Consider the following 20,499-nt stretch of genomic DNA (forward strand, 5'->3'; position numbering starts at 1 on the left):
CCCCACTGCAGTCAGCATGTCGTTGTGTCCCTGGGCAAGGCACTTCACCCCAAGTTGCTCCTGTGGGGATTGCCCACAGTATTGAGTATGTAAGTCGCTTTGGATAAAAGTGTCTAACAAGTAACATGTAATGTAATAATATGCCAACACTAACTGGTGAACTTTATATATTAAAACCCAGTTCTAAGGAAAAAATCCGCAGGACAAAAGGGCAGTGCAGAAAAGTTATGGAATGTGTTACTTATTCACTTCTCAGGAATGCACTCCTAGTCAGGAAGAGTCCATATTGGACTCAGACTAAAGAAGAAGCATATTACATCACCAACTTCAACACTGTCAGAGGGAAGTGGATTACAGGCCGGTTGTTTAAAGTCCTCTCTCTAACACACAGCTGCTGCTTTTTCTCAGGCGGACATCAAGTATGATTGACTTGATGATACCGCCGGTGCTAATGTGTGTGACCATGTTAATTTGCAGTTCATTCCTACAGGGATTCCTAAGCTCTCAGCTGATAGATCTGTGAATCTGTCTGCCTGGTGAGAATTCAACACTCCTAATCTCCGGCACGCCAAACAGAGGCTGCTGCAATATCAACCTGTCATTCACTACCCACTAGTGTGTGTGTGTGTGTGTGTGTGTGTGTGTGTGTGTGTGTGTGTGTGTGTGTGTGTGTGTGTGTGTGTGTGTGTGTGTGTGTGTGTGTGTGTGTGTGTGTGTGTGTGTGTGTGTGTGTGTGTGTGTGTGTGTGTGTGTGTGTGTGTGTGTGTGTGTGTGTGTGTGTGTGTGTGTGTGTGTGTGTGTGTGTGTGTGTGTGTGTGTGTGTGTGTGTGTGTGTGTGTGTCCATATGTTTCAAGATTCAACAACACGCTCTTGGAAGAAAGTTATTTGTCACTTTATGCGTCAGTTACTATATATTGGCAAGCTTTTAGTTTCTTTTGAGGTTAAAGCCCATCAAATCATACAAATCCGTGGTCAGAAATGTGCTTTAAAGGCTCTTTGACAATATTACATTGTTGCGTAATACAGTAAACCTCAAAGTTACTGCACAGTATCTTTCCAGTTTTAAAAGTTGGATAAACATCTAGACAGTTCTCTTCACTTTCTGTCCTTAATTGCTTCATTTGAACAGCTTGTTCCTTAGGAGTTTGCTATAGGGCTCAAACAACAGACGTTTCTTTCAACATGCATTGATGGCTCCTGAGGTGATGTAAAACCAAGTGTGAAAGGAAGTTCTGACACCTCTTCCAAAGTTGATGCCACATGTTGGCAGGATGGCAGAGGGGCTCAGCTGGTTGTCTCCATGTGAGTGATGCTTTAAAGACAGCTGTTAGCAGACAGTAACGTGCTTCTTGTTTCCCCCTGGTGTATATTTGTGTGTGTGTGTGTGTGTGTGTGTGTGTGTGTGTGTGTGTGTGTGTGTGTGTGTGTGTGTGTGTGTGTGTGTGTGTGTGTGTTGTGTGTGTGTGTGTGTGTGTGTGTGTGTGTGTGTGTGTGTGTGTGTGTGTGTGTGTGTGTGTGTGTGTGTGTGTGTGTGTGTGTGTGTGTGTGTGTGTGTGTGTGTGTGTGTGTGTGTGTGTGTGTGTGTGTGTGTGTGTGTGTGTGTGTGTGTGTGTGTGTGTGTGTGTGTGTGTGTGTGTGTGTGTGTGTGTGTGTGTGTGTGTGTGTGTAGCTGCAGCAGTGGCGGGCCCAGCAGGAGGAGGCGGCCAAGCTGGAGGCTGCTATAGCTGCTAGACAACAAGAGGAGGAAGAGGCGAGCCTGAGGAGGGAGCAGGAGAAGGAGGCTGCCGTCAGATCACATCACAAAGAAAAAGTAAACACCTTGTCATCTCAATTATATATCAGGTTTTTACTTTTTGCTGCACCTGCCTAATATCAAAATGTCTGCATATTATTGTGAACAATTGTGGACAAAATGTGGAATTTTTTATTACACATCTGTAAAAAACATCCATTATGATCAAACCAAAAGGAATTAAAACATTTGTGTATAAATTAATTCCATAAATACGCATAGAGAAATAAATATTATTTCAAGATAACAGATTGTATTTCTGATCCTGGGCTTAAAACCTCCATATGTTGTGTGCATAACAACCTTATGCATACACATTTATTGCGAGGAAAAACTAGATAAATATAAATTCATATGCTTATTAATCATGCCGCTATCCTCGTGGATCCCTGTGCACAAAAAGAGCAATGATTATAAATGGTTTTCAAAAGCACCAAATTATATGTAGCATGTCAGCTGATGCTAAAACCTTTGTGTGTGTGTATGAATGACTTTTCACAGCAAAAGATAGAGCTGAATGCAGACCAAAAAACGTTACGTTCGATACATACAAAATGTGCTGCATTTACCTGAGTACTATAATCATTATCTCCGCTAAGTTTTTAGTTGAGTTTATTGGTTAGTAGTTTGTTTGTTTGTTTGTCAGCAAGATTATTGGAACACAACCGGCCATATTTCATGAAACATTACATAGGAAAAGGAATGGATCCGCTGATACAAGTTTTTCTTTTCTTTATTTGAACTGCATAGGCGAAGATCTGCTCTGCTCTTAGTTTAATTAAGTTATTGTCCTCCCAGGTAAAGCAATTCCACAATGTGTGTGTGCGTGTGTTTGTTTGTGTGTGTGTCTCTGACTGTTTAATTAACCCTCTCCTCAAGGGCCTGCTTGGAGAGCATGGGCAACCTGTGACACTCTGATTAATGAGAGCATTTAGGCTGCATTGGAATCCATATGATTTAGCACGACAGTCTGCCAGACATTGAAATATCATCTCATTCTTTCTGTTTACACTTATCTGATTCCTGCTCTGTCACAATCAATAGGACATGACAAACCTTAGAGTTTTGGAGCGAGTCGAATTAGTGTGAGTGGGGCTATTGTTCTTGCGGCTGTTGTTAACTTTTTGTCGTTATTCTCTGTAAACTCGTTGTTTTCCCCGCAGGTCAGGCAGTTTTATTTACAGCAGCAGAAGAGGAGGGAGACGCTGGCGCAGAGGGATCAAGAGAGACTCGCTAATCTCAGGAGCCTCATGGAGGAGCAGGCCAGGCGAGATAAAAACAGGTGATTGTTGCAGACTGGGACCTTGAGTTCTCAAAGATTTGCTAAAACAGAAAATGCATGGAATACATTCTTACCCATTACAAATATCACACTTTTTGGATTATTGGCTTACAACCCCCTACACTCTAAGATATATGTATGTGTTTTTATTATTAGCAATATCTATCTTTACTACTGTAGTAACAGCTATCTTACAGTTATTGACATGAAATACAAAATGAAATCAAATGAATGAACTGGTCATACGGATCACTACTCATGTGGAAGCAGTTGTTTAATGACATCTGTGTCTCCGCGGGAGCCTGTCAAGTCTGAAGAAATTACCATGGAGTTGAGGCATTTAAGGAGACATTTTTGCAGAAATGTAATATTCATTCATGTATTTATTATTGTTTAATCACATTTCTAACCTAACCTGAAGGCCAACATCGTTTTGCTCTTAAGCGGTTTCGTTAAATGGGGAAGGTTGAGGTCAAAGAGTTGTATTGAGGACTCCATATTTACTTCAAAAAGCAACAATAGCTGACACTCTGTTCGTGCTGACGTTCAATGGTTTATATTCCCGGCAGCCAGAGTGAAACACTGCATTTCAGCCTGGTCTGAGGCTACTCTTGAAAAATATAGGATTCTGTGTTGAAAACATCCTCTTGTGTGTGATTCGCTTAGCATTTCTCTGCAGACACTCACAGACTGACTTTAATACTAGATAATGGTGTTGACATTGTCCGTGAGAGCGCGCAGGAATCATGGAGGGGCTGAGGAAGATATCAAAACACATGATGGGAGAGGAGCTGATCTCTGGAGGCTCCATAAAACCTTCCACAGCCCGGAGGCCTGCTGTGTCAGGAGCGATAAATACTAATGTTGATGGTGGCAGAGGAAAGAGAGCAGCTGTTCAGCTCTGATGCCTACATCCTCTGGGCTCCTTCTAGGGTGCAGTATCGGGCCGAGATGCTGCAGCGGCGCAAGGAGGAGACGGAGGCGCGGGAGCTGGAGCGGCAGAGAGAAGAAGAAGAAAAGCAGAATCGTTTGGAAGTTCTCAGAAACCAGGTGGATTCATTTCTCCACTTAGCCCTTTTTAACCACATTGATTTTCTCTGTCCGTTGAAAAACCGTACAAGGGAAGACTTAGACCAGGGGGGTCCAAACTACAGCCCGGGGGCCAAATGCCGCCCGTGAATCGGCCCTCAGCAAATTAAAAAAGTATAATGAAATGTGGCCCACAAATGAAACTTGTGTTTTTGTCTTATATTGTACTTCTCAAATATATATGGAAACATATATTACACAGTAGTATTCATGAGTTAAGAAGCCAAATGTTTCAAATACATTCAGTCAATTATAGTTGAAAACAATTTCTAACAAATCTAAGTTGATAAGAAAAAAGCCCAATAACTTATTTACGTAACAAGCTTGAAATAAACCCTTCCTATTTCCTCTTATGATAAGCAATCTGAGGCTCCTGTTTTAAGGAATGTGCTTCCATCAAAATAAATGAAACCCTCTGGAGAGCTGGGATGTAGGCTGTTTGTTTTCTTAAAGCATATTCAAGTAACAAGCACAATTTACCTATTTGATTTATTTTGCTGACTTATAACTTAACTTATGAGGCAATATACCTCACCTCTAGTGAGTGGCCCAGCCCTTTGTATATTTGTATGTATGTGGCCCTCGGTGAAAAACGTTTGGACACCCCTGACTTAGACTCTTCCCAGTCTGAGTGGTAATAATGAAACATTATGGCAGTAAGAAAAACTGTATGTTTTCAATATATTGAATATTTTTTAAATGTATTTTAGGTTGGGGTGGTGGCAGAGGCAGACCCGGAGAGGATGATGGCATATACAGAGGCTTGGAGGAGTCGACAGCTGAATGTAAAGGAGTTTGAACTCCAAAGACCTCTCTATAGTATACACACGTACACAGACACACAGGTGAGGCATGATAACATCTACTATCACCTTTTAGCTTTTATTTTTTCACAAAAACTCTACAGCTGCATGGTCGTTATGCCCAAGCTCGCTATTATATATTAAATTACCTAATTGATATCCTATGCTTTACATATTATAAGCCTACATGGCCTTTTCCTCAGTTTCCATGACCATTATCAGCCGTTTACAGGTTTGATTTAATCTTGGGTTGGACTGTCCCATGACCCATGAAATGCTGAACGATTATGTAAGCTGGTTGGTTGGGCAATCAATGTTTGTCTTCATCTCAGAATGTGTACACAGCCTTTATCTCAAGGCCACCCGGGCAATCAGTGTATATGTGTGCGTGTTGTTTTGCTTCACCGTTGGAATTTGCTTATTGTGTAACACATGCAATGACTAAACATTATGCAACTCTTCTCTAACTCCCAATCAGTGAGGGGTTCGTTTTTTATCTTGTTTGAAGTTGCATAGAAAATCATAAAACAAAGGTGTTTGAGTGGGAAACAGCTGGATACACATCATTTACTGTGGATTTGTTTGTTTTTTAACATCTGTTTTCCAGATTGTGTCTGATCCCAGAGTGCGTGTTGAGCAGGCTCTGAGGGAGGCCGGTCTGCAACACAGCCAGTACGCCAAAGACGTGCTGTCTGTTCTCACACCCCCCAAACCCCCGAGACGAGATACACTATCAGATCTCAAATTCTGACTTTGTTTGGGATCACATTGTGAAGTCCAACCCTTGTTCTGGTATTGAGCGTGACATTAAATGTGAGTAATATATTTAAATAAGCTGTATGTGTCTTTACAGTTGGACAAATCACACCCTTTGGTAGAGCAGCTGCTGTGAGGGAATCAGGTGACACGGTGCAATTATTGTTATTGACTTTTTTTTATTGAACTCTAGAGCATCTCATGGGAAATACAATATCATACAGTATCACCGATTGATGATAAACATGTAACTTCAACAAATAAAAATGACCTCTGCACATTTATCAATATCTATTGACCGCTTATGTTACTTTCAGGATGTTTGCATTTGAAAAAACATGCTTCTGTGGCAGATGTAATTATATATGATCCATTTCTCTGGTCATCTGATAGCACATTCATCACTGAAATACATTGAAGTAAGGTTAAAATAATCTTATTGTATAATAAGAGAAAGCACCAAGGACTAATGCATACATCCCAAACCTCTAATGGAGGCTAACTATTTCTCAACTTACCATTAAAGTCAAGTATTTAAAATAAACATACAGAACACATTCTTTAGAAAATTAATGTAAACATACATAAATACCAGAGCATCATATATTAAAAGACACAATAGATACTATACACAAGCAAAATACTTCATATTTAAGATTAATCTTTAAATAAGTGTCTCATACAGTGCTTCTCAAAGTGTGATCCGCGGACCACTGGTGGTCCGTGTGCGCCCCCTAGTGGTCCGTGAGTATATTGGTAACATTTCACATTTGAAATACATTTATTTATTTAAGTTTTCCGCACTCTCGCGGGAATATCTCCGCAATGGAGCGAGCTTAAGTTTCACTTTCGATTGCATGATAAAGCCCAGATAAACACCTTCATCACACATGTTGCCACTTGTTTGTACCATTTTCAGGCGATTTGTAAAAAAACTGTGTTTTTGGATATTTGTGGAGTTAGGTGGTCCGCGAGTGTTTTTTTATTGGTTAAGTGGTCCTTAGTATGAACAAGTTTGAGAAACACTGGTCTAATACACATATGAACAAGTTCAATATATACATATCCACATATCAGCTATATACACTCTATTTTGGAGGCAGGTGTTGGGTTTTCAGACAATCAGTCCCAGGCGTTTCTTGATGAAGTGGCACACCAGGACCTGGGGTCTCTGCTGGTACTCCACCAGGACGTCGTGAGTGGAGGTGATCTGGTCTCCGTCAAATCGGTTCAGCAAGGCGACACAGACCACTGCGGCTGGAGGCGTAAAGAGAGATCATCAGTCATGAAGTACACACTAATGTCAACATTGTATCTTCAATAACACTCGTTAACTTTGCAGAATGACGATGATGTTTTGCCTTCAAAATTACCTTTCAGGCCACAGACACGGCACATTGCAGCAAAGACAGTGGACTCCATTTCAATATTCCTCACTCCGGCATCGTAAGCTTTCCTCAGATACTCCAGTTTGTCTTCATGAGAGAAGGAGCAGAGGGCTCCGTCAAGTCGTCCTTGACCTACAGAAACACAGCATCTGTCACTACCTGCCCAATGGTGTTGATCTGTTAAAGTTCTCCATGATTGATTTGATCACAAACAACCTAAGCATTAGATGGGGTTCATACCTTCATAGAAGTCATGTGTGCACATGGTGTTTCCGATCACTGTAGGAAAGTTTTGAAGCTCGGAGGAGCACTGCAGAAGCTCATTGGCTACCCCCTCGTCCAGCTCAGTGCTCCTGGTGATGACTTTACCCAGAACCACCTGCTCAAACTGGGCGCGGAAGGAGTAGTCCACGGCTTTATCCGTGACAACCACTGTGCCTGGAGCCAGACCTAAAGACAACGCCGAGCAGAAATACAAAATCAAGGAAACATTCAATGAAAATCCCCAATAGAAAAAGTTTGCCAACAGTTTTACATTTAAAAACAATGCTCTTACCGACTCCACCAGATGTTCCAAGACGTAACAGAACCACATCCCAGCACTGAGCGTGGTGCAGCAGTTTGATGAGCTCATGCATCATGATGGAGATGGAAGGGACACCCATGCCGTGCTGTGAGGGAAACAGCAAAGAAACAATTATCAAAACGTGAACATGTTAAACCAGCCGTGCCATATTTGAAGCCAGTAGGAATGAAGACAACTAAGACAGTCTTGCTGTGTGATACTTACACTTATAGAGAGCACAGGTCCCACTTTGTACATGCAGTAGCGATCAGTTCCCTCACAGATGTCTATGATGTCCTCTGGGTTTCCAGGCAGTTCCAGCTCCTTGTGGATGAACTGAGCGAAAGCCTTCATTCGATTTGCGCTGCCTCCAACACACGCGAACTACGGGAAATAGAGTAAGAGGACTGTTGGTTTCTCTTTTCTAATATTTGAAACCGTCAATCATTTTTTTTTTGTATCCATTCCACAAACCTTGATATCTCCAAACATTTCTGGAAGGTTGTGAGTCTTGGTGCCCAAGCTGAAGTGGTAGAGGATATCCTCCTCCATGGTGTCCAAGTTGGGATTTTTCACTTGGACTAGTTGTCTACAAGATATAAAGTGCACTATATTACAAATCTAAATCCTAGACATACTCCGAATTGATTACCAAACACTTGATTTTAAAGAAGAAAAACATGCTTTTTCCAAAGTTAGTTGAGATTCTCAAATACTCACTTGATATAGTCATTGTGGTCATTGCCCATACAGTTAAGTAGAATTGGTGCCATGACAGCGGGTGAGGCTTTGAAATCCAGTTTGAAATGTGTTCCAAAAGTTGTTCTCCTGTAAGACCTTAGCAGTTTTTAATACCAGTTATGTCTGACTGCAGAGCTTATATAGCGGCGACCTCCGACCCGGCCACTGATTGGTTCCAGAGGGAGGAGTAGCACCTGTTCGTCCTCGTTATCACAAAAACATCCACCAGTCTCAAACAAACGGCAAGATCAATCACGGGAAAAAGGATTGGCCAAGATCCAAAACATATATTTTTGAAACCCATCGGAAGCTAGTCAATAACTAACGTGTTATTATGACATAACGCTTTCCGTAAGAACACTGAGTACTGACACTGAACTTTGACACTGCAATGCAACACATTGCAGTGTCAAAACAATGACAGACACACAGAGCTAACTTTACCGTTACCCTGCAAAAATGTAATAGTATGCATCGTATAATTTACTTTAATAGTAATATTACAAAAAATGAGACATTATTTGCTGTTGTGTTTTAATTGTGTTGCATTCATTAAAGTGTCAACGCAGCAGAGCGAATCGAATGGCGTATAAAAGGCAAAAACAAAAAGACAGTTGAATATTTTTGAAAAACTTTAATTTAATTTATATTATCAAACTTTAATTTCTTAAAGCTGCCTTTTACATAATGTTTAAACACAGCAAAAAACAAACACGAGTTACTAGTGCCATTTTAACTCAAGGAATGCAGTTACTTTAGGCACCACTAACAGGCACAAAACATTTCAAAGTCTTAGCTTTGATTCAACGAAGCACTTTCACACTTGAGTTAAACCTCTAACATCACAGAACAATTGCATGTTAGTAAAACATTTGATATGGCTCAGTATGAAGTGGTAAAGAAATTAAGAAAAGGAGCAGGGAATGGCAACTGTTCTTGTTAGAAGCATTCAATGTTATATCCTTCCTTCCACGGCACTGGCAGTCTTTTAATCTGTTGACATGGATATGAGAGTCATTCAGTCATAATCATCATCACATCATTTACTTATAATCTCTGCATTAAACTGTCAGGACGCATCATTAATTCCTAACCACTTCAATCTTAAAGTTCACATTGTTGGCTTCATTTCATTTGATTATGATAAGAGGAATGTTGATGGCATGATGTAAATAAAACAATTAAGTAAATGAGGTATGGTGACCAGGACGAGAGTAATCTGTCAGAGACCCTGTACGACTCACCTGACAAATCAGTGTTGGCGGCTGGTTTCTTGTCTTCTGCGTAACCAAAGCTCAACAGCTTAGACATGTCCACAGGAGCTGGGTTTTTGTCATACATTCTGTAGAAACACAGAGTCCAAATGTGATTGAAATGTAAACCATTTTGTTTTCATGGAAATCAAACCAGAAGGTGCTTTTGTAGTTTAAAATATAATGTAGTGTTTAATCATCCCGAAAAAAGTGCCAATTAGATTAACATGAAATAGGTTTTGTTGTTTACAATTGTCCGTTTTTTAATCATGTAACACCAAACTACTGACAATGCTATTATCAATTCATTTCAATGTACATCTTTCAACCTTCTTATCTTTAAAGCTGTGAATAAAAAGAGTGTGTAATAATAATTGTTACACACAATATTTCAGGAAATGCCTACACTCTGTTCTTTTTACTCTCTAAGTCAATATCTTGCACAAAGACTGTGATCAGCTGTTTACTGCACTGCAATGATAAAATAACAGACCATTGTGTTCGTTAAAAAAGAATGTGATGTGATGGATTTAAGGTAGGTTTTTATGCTTCTATTTGCCGTGGATCCTTTCAGAACTTTTGGGTATAAAACCATGCATGCACTATACCCACAGTATTTACCGTTTAATTTCTGTAGCAGGCTATGTGAGGTTATTTGATTTTTGGTACGTGTCAATGACATTTTTCGAATGTACCGGGAACATGGCCCAGCCCAGCAGACGGCCAAAACAAACAGTTTGAGGTGAATGTCCTGTCTCGTCTGGATGTTGTTCGCGTTGTGTTTGACCTAAGTGTGCTGCAAGACTATCGGCATTCCTGTCATCACAACACGGAAGCGTGGTGTAGGTTTTACTGACAACATCCTGTTAAATATACAGACTTTTTTAATCAGCCATATACAATTTGTGTTGTAATGCCAACCACTAGGAAATTACACAGATGAAAAAGTCTAGACCAGCGGTTCCCAACCTGTGGGCCACGGCCCCGCATTGCAAGTGGGCCACCAAATCATTTGCAAAACATTATGATTTGTGTGGAAACATTTCATTATTACAATTTGAACCTCTTTTCCTTTTCTTTCTTGATCCTCCTTAGCAACGGTCATTACAGTCCTTGACAGCGGTCTGAACTACTGGATTAACAACGTGTCACATGTTCTGAATTGACCAATCAGAATCGAGTATTCAACTAAACCGTGTAATAAAAATGTCTGTTTGTTACTGATGGCCAGCTCCTTTTCTAATTAAAATAAAAAGTACTTTATTTAGCCTCCATATTGTTTATGGTTGAATGTGGGCCGCGAACATTTTTTAGATGGGCCCCCCTGAGTGGAAAAAGGTTGGGAACCGCTGGTCTAGACAATTATGAAATTGCCTACCATCATGATGGGCTCCAATTTTGTGATAATCACTTTCAAATATAGTCAAGTTCCGAATATGTAACAAAACAGGTTCTGCTTGCTGTTTCCACAATCATTAAAAGATCCATTTAAAATGATACTGACTTAAAAAAAACTGTAATCCTTCAAGTGTTGTTAGGGAGTTCCACTCAAAATGACTGATATGGTTTAACATAATAAAATCACTGGCCTCCATTAAATCTGGTATATTTCATGTAATTAATTTATGTTTCTGAGATGTGTAAAAATGTGTCATTTTTTGACACCAGCCTCTTGCCCCGAACGTCATACAGAACAACAGCGCCATCTTGTGACCACATGCACTTACATCCTCTTGAATTTGCTCCTCTCGTGATAATGACTGGGTGCCTGCAACTTCTCCATCTGGTTGTAATGAACATTGTTGTTCTGCAGAACACAAAGCAAAGTTACAGTGCTGATGGATATTTTATGAATGTAAATATATGCAGAATATGTATTTTGTAATCCTATTTATGCTTTCAATTTGGCAGCAGGCTCTCATTTTTACTCCAAACCACTGAGAAAGAAGGTCCACAGAGTAGGTCTGCCTGATCCAGAATACCACAGTATCAATAAAATCCCTCTATTTTTGTCTTCTATCATATGATCATAATAGTATAAAACAACTCAAGAGATTACATTCATTGTTATAGTGGTGGTGGTGGCACGTGTGGCTGAATAACGTTTTTTTTATTTTATGACTTTGACATTTCCTTGTTTACCTTCTCTTTTCCATAGCTGCTGCTATCATCCCTCTCCCAGGCGGACATATTGTCGGTCTCAAAGGGGGGCTCTGCTGAATGAAAGGCTCTAGGGTTTTTCATCTCTTCACTGTTAATTATACTGTTGGAAAAAACACAACATCGGGATATGATATATATCATTCACTTAATTGGAGGATAACAGTAGACAATTTACAGTTTATGGCTGATTGTTTCCGCATCTATTGTTCCTTCTATTTTACAGTACTCTCAAGCAGTACCAGTAATTAAGCAGTAGGCCTACTGGCAAATTCAGTTAGTAGTAGCGTTAGTAATTGAGGTAGGAGTATTATAAATCATCACCTCACTACAAGTTAGAGTGCATGATAATTATAAGACAAATTGTACCTTGGAAAGCCGTCCCCTTCTGATGCAGCGAGGAAGGAATCCAGAGGTTTGGAGGAATCACATTTAGAAATAAGTGTTGCCTCGTGCCACAAAAGCCCTGATGAAAAAAAGGATCAACATATATGTAGGCACAAGTATTAAGCACACTGGACTGTGTCTAAATATAACACGACAAGATGGATCTACCCTTATGCCCTCCTTGTTTTGCAAGCTTGATATAGTCAGAGTCACTCTCTCGGACTCCAGCCCTCCGCCCTCGGACCTTCTCTTCAGCTACAGAGCTGATATGGGACAGTCCTGGGATCTGGGAGATCTGGCCATTTATGTCTACACACACACACACACACACACACACACACACACACACACACACACACACACACACACACACACACACACACACACACACACACACACACACACACACACACACACACACACACACACACACACACACACACACACACACACACACACACACACACACACACACACACACACACACACACACACACACACACACACACACACACACACACACACACACACACACACACACACACACACACAGTTAATTTGTGAAACTAGGGAAACATATCATATATTTCATCATGAACACTTCCCAGCAGGGTCAGACAGACTGAGACAGGTCACACTGCCTGCTCATAATGGCTAAGCTAGTTAACCAAATGATTTCAGTTTAAACATTAGTAGGCTACTTGCCAGTTGATGTAGATTGAAGATCGTTATTCATTGTAACTGAGAGATTTCTAGTGAAAATGGAAACAAAAACCCGGTACACTGTCAATTTTTTACGAATTTAACGTAACTTCGTCATTAACGTTAGCATTAATGAACGACATTAACGTTAGCGTTGGTTAGCTGACAAACATCGCGCTGTTAAAGGTATGAGTCTACAGGAAAACAGGTTAAAACAAAGAAATTATAGTTTTGATAAAAGAAAACAGAACTTACTTTTGGGATTGCACGGACATTGTGGAAGAAAAGCAAGAAACTGTACGGAACAGCACTGTGACTGTTTGAAACTTCTAACCTCGTTGCCCTGGAAACGGTTTCCAGTTAACACAGCCTGGAGTGCAGCTGCTGCTCTGAGGTGACAGGTAGGAGAACCGTTAGTAGGTTAGTTAGTTATTCAGTTAGTCAAGTCAGTTAGTTAGTTATTCAGTAGGCTATGTCAGTTAGTTAGTTAGTTAGTTAGTTAGTTAGTTAGTTAGTTAATTAATTTATAAATAACAAGCTGGAAAATAAATAATAATGATAATTTAAATTTAAGTTTGACTATAAATTATATTTGAGACTATTACTTAGCCCTAGTAAAAGTTGTAATACCACAATGTAAAAAAAAAAAGACTTTAAATATTCCTGCAGAATACATTATTATTACAGAATAGTTTTTTATTGTTGTATTAAATATTGAGTGGATTTGAACTACATAATGGTCTTCTGGGTAGCTTAATGTGTGTCATAATTACGTGTTTGTTACATGGTTTTGGTATAAATAATCTAAATCTGCAAAGTAATTAAGTAAATAAATCACATTAACTTCTGAAATTATGTAGAAGATCCAAAGTGCTAAGGTAGCATACAATAGAAGCCCTGAAGAAAAGTAGACTAGCCTACAAATACTTCAACTAGTACTGAAAGAAGCTAGAGGAGTGGGTGTTCATATCCTTTCTGTCTATAGGGCCATCAATTATGTAGGCATGAAGTTGTAAGAACATGTAAATATCCGTGTAGGTCTTTAAAGAATAAAGGGATACAGTTATTACTGTGAAATAAGAAGCAACCTAGCTTTTTGTGATATACTGTAGTTCTAGCTATATTTGAAAATATGTTCAATGGTTTTATTTAATGTAATAATCATAATAAATGTCATGTTCATTAAAGTGGCCCAAAAGGATACCTCAGACCTAAGATGACTAATTCATTAGTCAAGTCACTGGTTAATTAAAATATGAATTTAAGTATTTTAACTAGGGCTGTTAATAACGCGTTAACGCAAAAAAAATTAACGCCACTAATTATTTTAACGTGATGTGTATTTGTTGTCCTCGGCTGCCCCGTAGTTTCAGAGTTTGAGTTGCACATAGCTCAAACGATCCATCACTCACACACACACACACACACACACACACACACACACACACACACACACACACACACACACACACACACACACACACACACACACACACACACACACACACACACACACACACACACACACACACACACACACACACGCACACAAACACACTTTGTATTGTATTATTGTATGAGAGAGGTTCCAGGTTGAATTGAGGCGAATATTTGTAATGTTCAGAGGTTGTTGTGTTTAATATTCATGAGATTATATGTCATTGTTCAAATGATAATGAAAATGTGCATAAAGCATATTTGTCCACTCATATGTTGATATTACAAACTTGAAAAATATTCCTCTAAGGTACATTTAGAACAGATAAAAAAATGTGCGATTAATTTGCGGAGCTTGAGGATTAACAGTCCTCAAGCTCTTTGATTGGTTGACTTCCAACTGCATTGCATATAAAAAAAGGTTTCGTAAAAGAGAACATCATACTTTATTCAGCAGTGCTTGCTTTACTCTTTGAAAGTCATCACATGAATGCATTGTAATAAATGGTTTGGCTGCATTAAATATTACACATCTGTCGTAGTTCTTTATTTATCTACAGAGATCGGGCTCAGAATAGACCGGAAACTATTCTGTTTTTATTTCACAATAAAGTTAGTAGTCATATTTTGTTTTGATATTATTGTTTTTTATTAACTACTAGACCACTGGGTCATGTTAAGACCATCTTTTCTGTGTTGCTGTGGGGTTTTTCCATCGCTTTTGTGTTACATATATATAAACAATAACAAAATATATCCGTCGTAAACTAAACCAGAAACAGCAGTATATTTTATTTTGTTAACACTGTAAACTTTACAGCTTTTTAACCCGCACCTCCTACTGGTTAAAGCACGTTATTGCACGTTTAGAGTAATTGCAATGCAGGAAGATTGTGTTGCTTTTAACTGTTTAAAATGCCTTTTTCTTAATGTCTTTCATTTTTGTAAAGCACTTTTGAATGTGTTATATTTTATGAAAACATTTAAATATTAAGAGTACATACACAATAGTGGGAAAGTAGAAGGTCAATGATATAAATATAGAATATAAAATATCAAGAAGATACTCAAATGATATCTAGAATAAAACAGTTTAGTGCCGGATAGGAGGATGTGCAAAACAGACAAACTAATAAGGCTTTATTTAAACATTAAAGAATACTTTAGGTTAAGGTCTTCTTTTACATAGGAAAAAAGCTTTGGGGGTATCTATCTACAGATAAATATTAAGCCTGACAAAGTCTAAATTGCATGGTTTGTTTTGGAACTTGACAATCAACTTTCCTGCAATGTTAACTATGTTGAAGCACTTATTTTAACTGATATTATACACATTAATTATAATCTTATGTATGTAGATAGTATAAGAAATGTGCAGAATACGACAGTGTAATGGTGGAAGTATACACACATATTGATAGATGTCTTGTAATGCACTGTTGAGGAACCTGTGACCCAAGTTTTTTTCATTCATTGCATAACTACACTATTGTGTATATGATATGTCAATAAACCTTAGAAAATCTTGAAATCTTGAAAGGGATGTGCAAAATAGCAATTATATACAGTCTTTAATTAACTATTAGAGAATAACGAGTAATGAATATGCTTTAAACGGATCTGCAGATAAATATTTAGTCTTCTCAAGCACCAACTATCAAATATCTCGCCTGATTGTTGGCACTTGACAATCACCTTCACTGAATTTCACTCAGGTGTAACTAAAGTCTGATTTAAGGGTTGTTTATATTTCACATTATTAATCCAAATCTGTAAAGTAACTAAAATAAATGTAGTGGAGTAAAAATACCAGGTTAACCTTAAAGAAAGCCCTCAGGATTATAAAAGACCTCCATCACCCCAGCCACAAACTGTTCTGTCTGCTGCCGTCTGGCAGGCGGTACCGCAGCATCCGGACTAAAACCACCAGACACAGAGACAGCTTCATCCCACAGGCTATACGGGGTAGGACAAGTTCGATTCCTGTTTTGAATAGTGTGCCGTCGATGAGTTTCATTCCATTTCAAAGTCCTTTTTGACGCTCTGTGTAAACTTCGCACACTGCCACTCCAACATCCAATCACAGAGGTTGAGGACTGATCATGGGTTTGTCAAGCTAAGCACATGGTGTAGTCCCAAACGATAGATGAGGATTCTGGGTAGTGTAGTGTCTTCGGCCATCCTAAAACTCCGAAAAAACATTTGTTTCTCCGAATCGAAGGGGGAAAATACAAAAGCATTGCACACAATTCAAACCAATCAATGTTGTGTAATTAACAAGGATAATCTGGTGTTTTTTAGTCGATGAGTAGTGCAGATATCACTGTAAAAATCAATCGACAGTAAGGGGAATACTTACTTCCGGGTGTACAATTCTCCGTTATCCAATGGGAATGGACGCTCGTAATACAATACAAGGGGACATGATCATTATCTTTTAAATAACGTTAACTAAAGGGAACAATCTATTTGACACAGCTGAAGATCTGGCCTTCCTTAAAAACGAACTAATTTAATAAAAATCACAGTTGCATTACACACAATGCACTGTTTTTTGCGAACACAAATTCGTAACTAATGTAATTTTTACATTCCGACGAAAAATAAAAATTCTTATGAATACAAATAAAATAAAATAAGCCTCCCGTGAGTTACTACAAGCTATAAAGTAGATTTAAAAAAACGTTTTATAGAATAAAAGCTCACTACGGGACGTTGTAGAAATGCGTGTGTGCACCACGACAAAGGAGCCTCATTCACTTTACATTGGGGTTGTTTGCGTGGTGCCGACACGTAAATGTAACAAAGTTCGTGACTCCACCACGCATTGTGGTGTTCAGAAGTCGTGGTGGAGTCACGCATTCTGGTGAGATCGGGGCTGCAGTCGATTAGTTTAAAAATCAGCTCCTAAGTTCTAACCCTATCGTCTATTCCTTGACCTCTGTGTGAAACGTCACGGGGTTAAGGGATAGTGGATAGGATAATTCAAAAGGATTTAGGAGAAGAGAGTGCAGTGCTTAGAGAATCAGAATGCACTTTCACTATCCGACGTGTTTATGATGCGCCAGCGGACGTCATTTTGTGCGTCTGCTGCTGTGGGGAAACTATGGAAACTACAGTTTTCTATACAGCGGACTACAACATGGATGTTTAATAAGAACGAGGGACTACTGTAAACTCATCTAGAGACTCTGCACCGTGCTCTGATGCTGCTGTTTTGCTTTATGAACGTAGACAACAGAGAAACATATTCTTCATGACCAAAGTTGGAATTGAAATAAAAAAGGAAAGTGAAACTTATGCTCGTCACCCTCTCCCTCCGGTCCACATTAATACTAATGATCCCAAAGATTGTATGAACTATGAAAAGATCTTATAATCAATACAAATGTATTTATTATTAAACGTTAGTCCTTAACATCTATCACTGTGTATATCACCATTCAAACATCTTTTAAAAGTTGAACAAACTCCACACAGCTCAGTAAAGACTGTGAAATGTTGACTTTATTTGATAATTTCAGTAAAAACTAACGTTCATATTTCTCTTTTTGATTATAATACTGATGAACGTTCAAAACAAAGCACTTTGACAACTTACCACCTACGTTTTAAAATGCTTAATAAGCACCGTAACTTTCATGATATCATTTCTCTGTCATAATCGGTTGTTTCCGTGAACGGCCGACTGTTGAGTGACGGCAAATGCTGCGGCGGCAAGGCATTGTGGGGCAGCATTTTCGCTTCTCCTGTCGGTTAGGGAGGTCCAGTGGTTCCTAAGCTAAAGGAGGTTATAAAGGAAGTTTGAAACCTCCTTTCCTATCATTCTCATCATTCTAGAGAATTCAAACGGCACTTATCATGGCTGCCACTGAGGGACTTCCGGGGCTGCAGTCGAATAGTCCAAAGATCAGCTCCTAAGTTCTAACCCTATCGTCTATTCCTTGACCTCTGAGTGAAATGTCACGGGGTTAAGGGATAGTGGACAGGAGAATTCAAAAGGACTTAGGAGAAGAGACTGCGGTACTTTTGAGAATCGACTGCACTTTCACTATCCGACGTGTTTATGATGCGCCAGCGGACGTCATGAATGTGCGACTGCTGCTGCTGTGGGGGAACTATGGAAACTACAGTTTTCTATACAGCGGACTACAAACATGGATGTTTAATAAGAACGAGGGACTACTGTAAACTCATCTGGAGACTCTGCACCGTGCTCTGAAGCTGCTGCTTTAGGTTTTATGAACGTGGACAACAGAGAAACATATTCTTCAGGACCAAAGTTGGAATTGAAATAAAAAAGGAAAGTGAAACTTCTGCTCGTCACCCTCTCCCTCCGGTCCACATTAATTCAAATGATCCCAATACGTATGATTGTATGAACTAAAGATCTTAAAATCAATACAGATGTATTTATTATAAACGTTAGTCCTTAACATCTATCACTGTGTATATCACCATTCAAACATCTTTTAGAAGTTGAACAAACTCCACACAGCTCAGTAAAGACTGTGAAATGTTGACTTTATGTGATCATTTCAGTAAAAACTAACGTTCATATTTCTCTTTTTGATTATAATACTGATGAACGTTCAAAACAAAGCACTTTGGCAACTTACCACCTATGTTTTAAAATGCTTAATAAGCACCGTAACTTTCATGATATCATTTCTCGGTCATAATCGGTTGTTTCCGTGAACGGCCGACTGTTGAGTGACGGCAAATGCTGCGGCTGCAAGGCATTGTGGGGCAGCATTTTCGCTTCTCCTGTCGGTTAGGGAGGTCCAGTGGTTCCTAAGCTAAAGGAGGTTATAAAGGAAGTTTGAAACCTCCTTTCCTTTCATTCTCATCATTCTAGAGAAATCGAATGGCACTTATCATGGCTGCCACTGAGGGACTTCCGGGTAATTTCACTCCTTTAGGAAGGTTCCTAAGCTAAATGGACTATTCGACTTCAGCCCGGGGAACCACTGGACCTCCCTAACCGACAGGAGAAGCGAAAATGCTGCCCCACAATGCCTTGCAGCCGCAGCATTTGCCGTCACTCAACAGTCGGCCGTTCACGGAAACAACCGATTATGACCGAGAAATTATATCATGAAAGTTACGGTGCGTATTAAGCTTTTTAAAACGTAGGTGGTAAGTTGCCAAAGTGCTTTGTTTTGAACGTTCATCAGTATTATAATCAAAAAGAGAAATATGAACGTTAGTTTTCACTGAAGTTATCAAATAAAGTCAACATTTCAGTCTTTACTGAGCTGTGTGGGGTTTGTTCAACTTTTAAAAGATGTTTGAATGGTGATATACACAGTGATAGATGTTAAGGACTAACGTTTATAATAAATACATCTGTATTGATTTTAAGATCTTTAGTTCATACAATCATACGTAGGCCTATTGGGATCATGTGTATTAATGTGGACCGGAGGGAGAGGGGGACGAGCAGAAGTTTCACTTTCCTTTTGTATTTCAATTCCAACTTTGGTCATGAAGAATATGTTTCTCTGTTGTCCACGTTCATAAAGCAAAGCAGCAGCATCAGAGCACGGTGCAGAGTCTCTAGATGAGTTCACAGTAGTCCCTCGTTCTTATTAAACATCCATGTTGTAGTCCGCTGTATAGAAAACTGTGGTTTCCATGGTTTCCCCACAGCAGCAGACGCACACAATGACGTCCGCTGGCGCATCATAAACACGTCGGATAGTGAAAGTGCATTCGGATTTTCTAAAGTACCGCAGTCTCTTCTCCTAAGTCCTTTTGAATTCTCCTATCCACTATCCCTTAACCCCGTGACGTTTCACTCAGAGGTCAAGGAATAGACGATAGGGTTAGAATTTAGGAGCTGATTTTTAAACTATCCGACTGCAGCCCGGGTCTTTTCACTCCTTTAGGAAGGTTCCTAAGCTAAATGGAGGCCCATTCCCAAACCGCCCCCTACACCCTACCCCTCCGTTTGCGCGTTCACGCGGACGGTCCGCCATATTGAGGGCTGTTCCAAAGCAACGAGTGTGGAGGGGGAGTGGGCTATCAAGCCCTCAAACAGCGAGTCTGCAGCGGTGCTGACTTGAGACCGGTCTCTACCTGACCGGAGTCACGCTGTGTGTGTCCGTCAGGAAACACGCTGTTTACAAGTAGTTCCAGCA

General features: G+C 39.5%; 3 protein-coding genes across 4 annotated transcripts in view; 1 reads left to right on the forward strand and 2 right to left on the reverse strand.

The window, feature by feature from the left end:
- Nucleotides 1–6,759, forward strand: part of LOC117466457 (coiled-coil domain-containing protein 148-like) — a 29,210-nt gene extending 22,451 nt beyond the window's left edge. For both annotated transcript variants that reach the window (XM_034109697.2, XM_034109698.2), the window contains exons 11-15: nucleotides 1,671–1,811; nucleotides 2,957–3,075; nucleotides 4,008–4,125; nucleotides 4,875–5,009; nucleotides 5,575–6,759. In XM_034109697.2, coding sequence (XP_033965588.1) covers nucleotides 1,671–1,811; nucleotides 2,957–3,075; nucleotides 4,008–4,125; nucleotides 4,875–5,009; nucleotides 5,575–5,718 — 657 coding nt within the window. In that variant the 3' untranslated portion in view covers nucleotides 5,719–6,759. The remainder of the gene's footprint in view (nucleotides 1–1,670; nucleotides 1,812–2,956; nucleotides 3,076–4,007; nucleotides 4,126–4,874; nucleotides 5,010–5,574) is intronic.
- On the reverse strand, nucleotides 5,883–8,537 carry upp2 (uridine phosphorylase 2). The gene is made up of 7 exons (XM_034110733.2): nucleotides 8,397–8,537; nucleotides 8,151–8,265; nucleotides 7,902–8,060; nucleotides 7,668–7,782; nucleotides 7,352–7,561; nucleotides 7,097–7,243; nucleotides 5,883–6,980 (listed from the first exon to the last, which is right to left on the reverse strand). Exons 1-7 carry the CDS (start codon nucleotides 8,447–8,449, stop codon nucleotides 6,838–6,840), a joined length of 942 nt encoding a protein of 313 aa, XP_033966624.1. The 5' UTR covers nucleotides 8,450–8,537; the 3' UTR covers nucleotides 5,883–6,837.
- Nucleotides 8,538–9,036: 499 nt separating this feature from the next.
- Nucleotides 9,037–13,305, reverse strand: LOC117467117 (uncharacterized protein C7orf57-like). Its single transcript, XM_034110734.2, has 8 exons — nucleotides 13,175–13,305; nucleotides 12,923–12,969; nucleotides 12,386–12,526; nucleotides 12,200–12,296; nucleotides 11,813–11,933; nucleotides 11,398–11,477; nucleotides 9,662–9,759; nucleotides 9,037–9,410 (listed from the first exon to the last, which is right to left on the reverse strand). The coding sequence occupies exons 1-8, from the start codon at nucleotides 13,192–13,194 to the stop codon at nucleotides 9,406–9,408; spliced, it is 609 nt and encodes a 202-aa protein (XP_033966625.1). The 5' UTR covers nucleotides 13,195–13,305; the 3' UTR covers nucleotides 9,037–9,405.
- Between the last annotated feature and the right edge of the window lie 7,194 nt (nucleotides 13,306–20,499).

The sequence above is a fragment of the Pseudochaenichthys georgianus genome, chromosome 21, assembly GCF_902827115.2.
Source record: "Pseudochaenichthys georgianus chromosome 21, fPseGeo1.2, whole genome shotgun sequence".
Lineage (NCBI taxonomy): Eukaryota > Metazoa > Chordata > Actinopteri > Perciformes > Channichthyidae > Pseudochaenichthys > Pseudochaenichthys georgianus.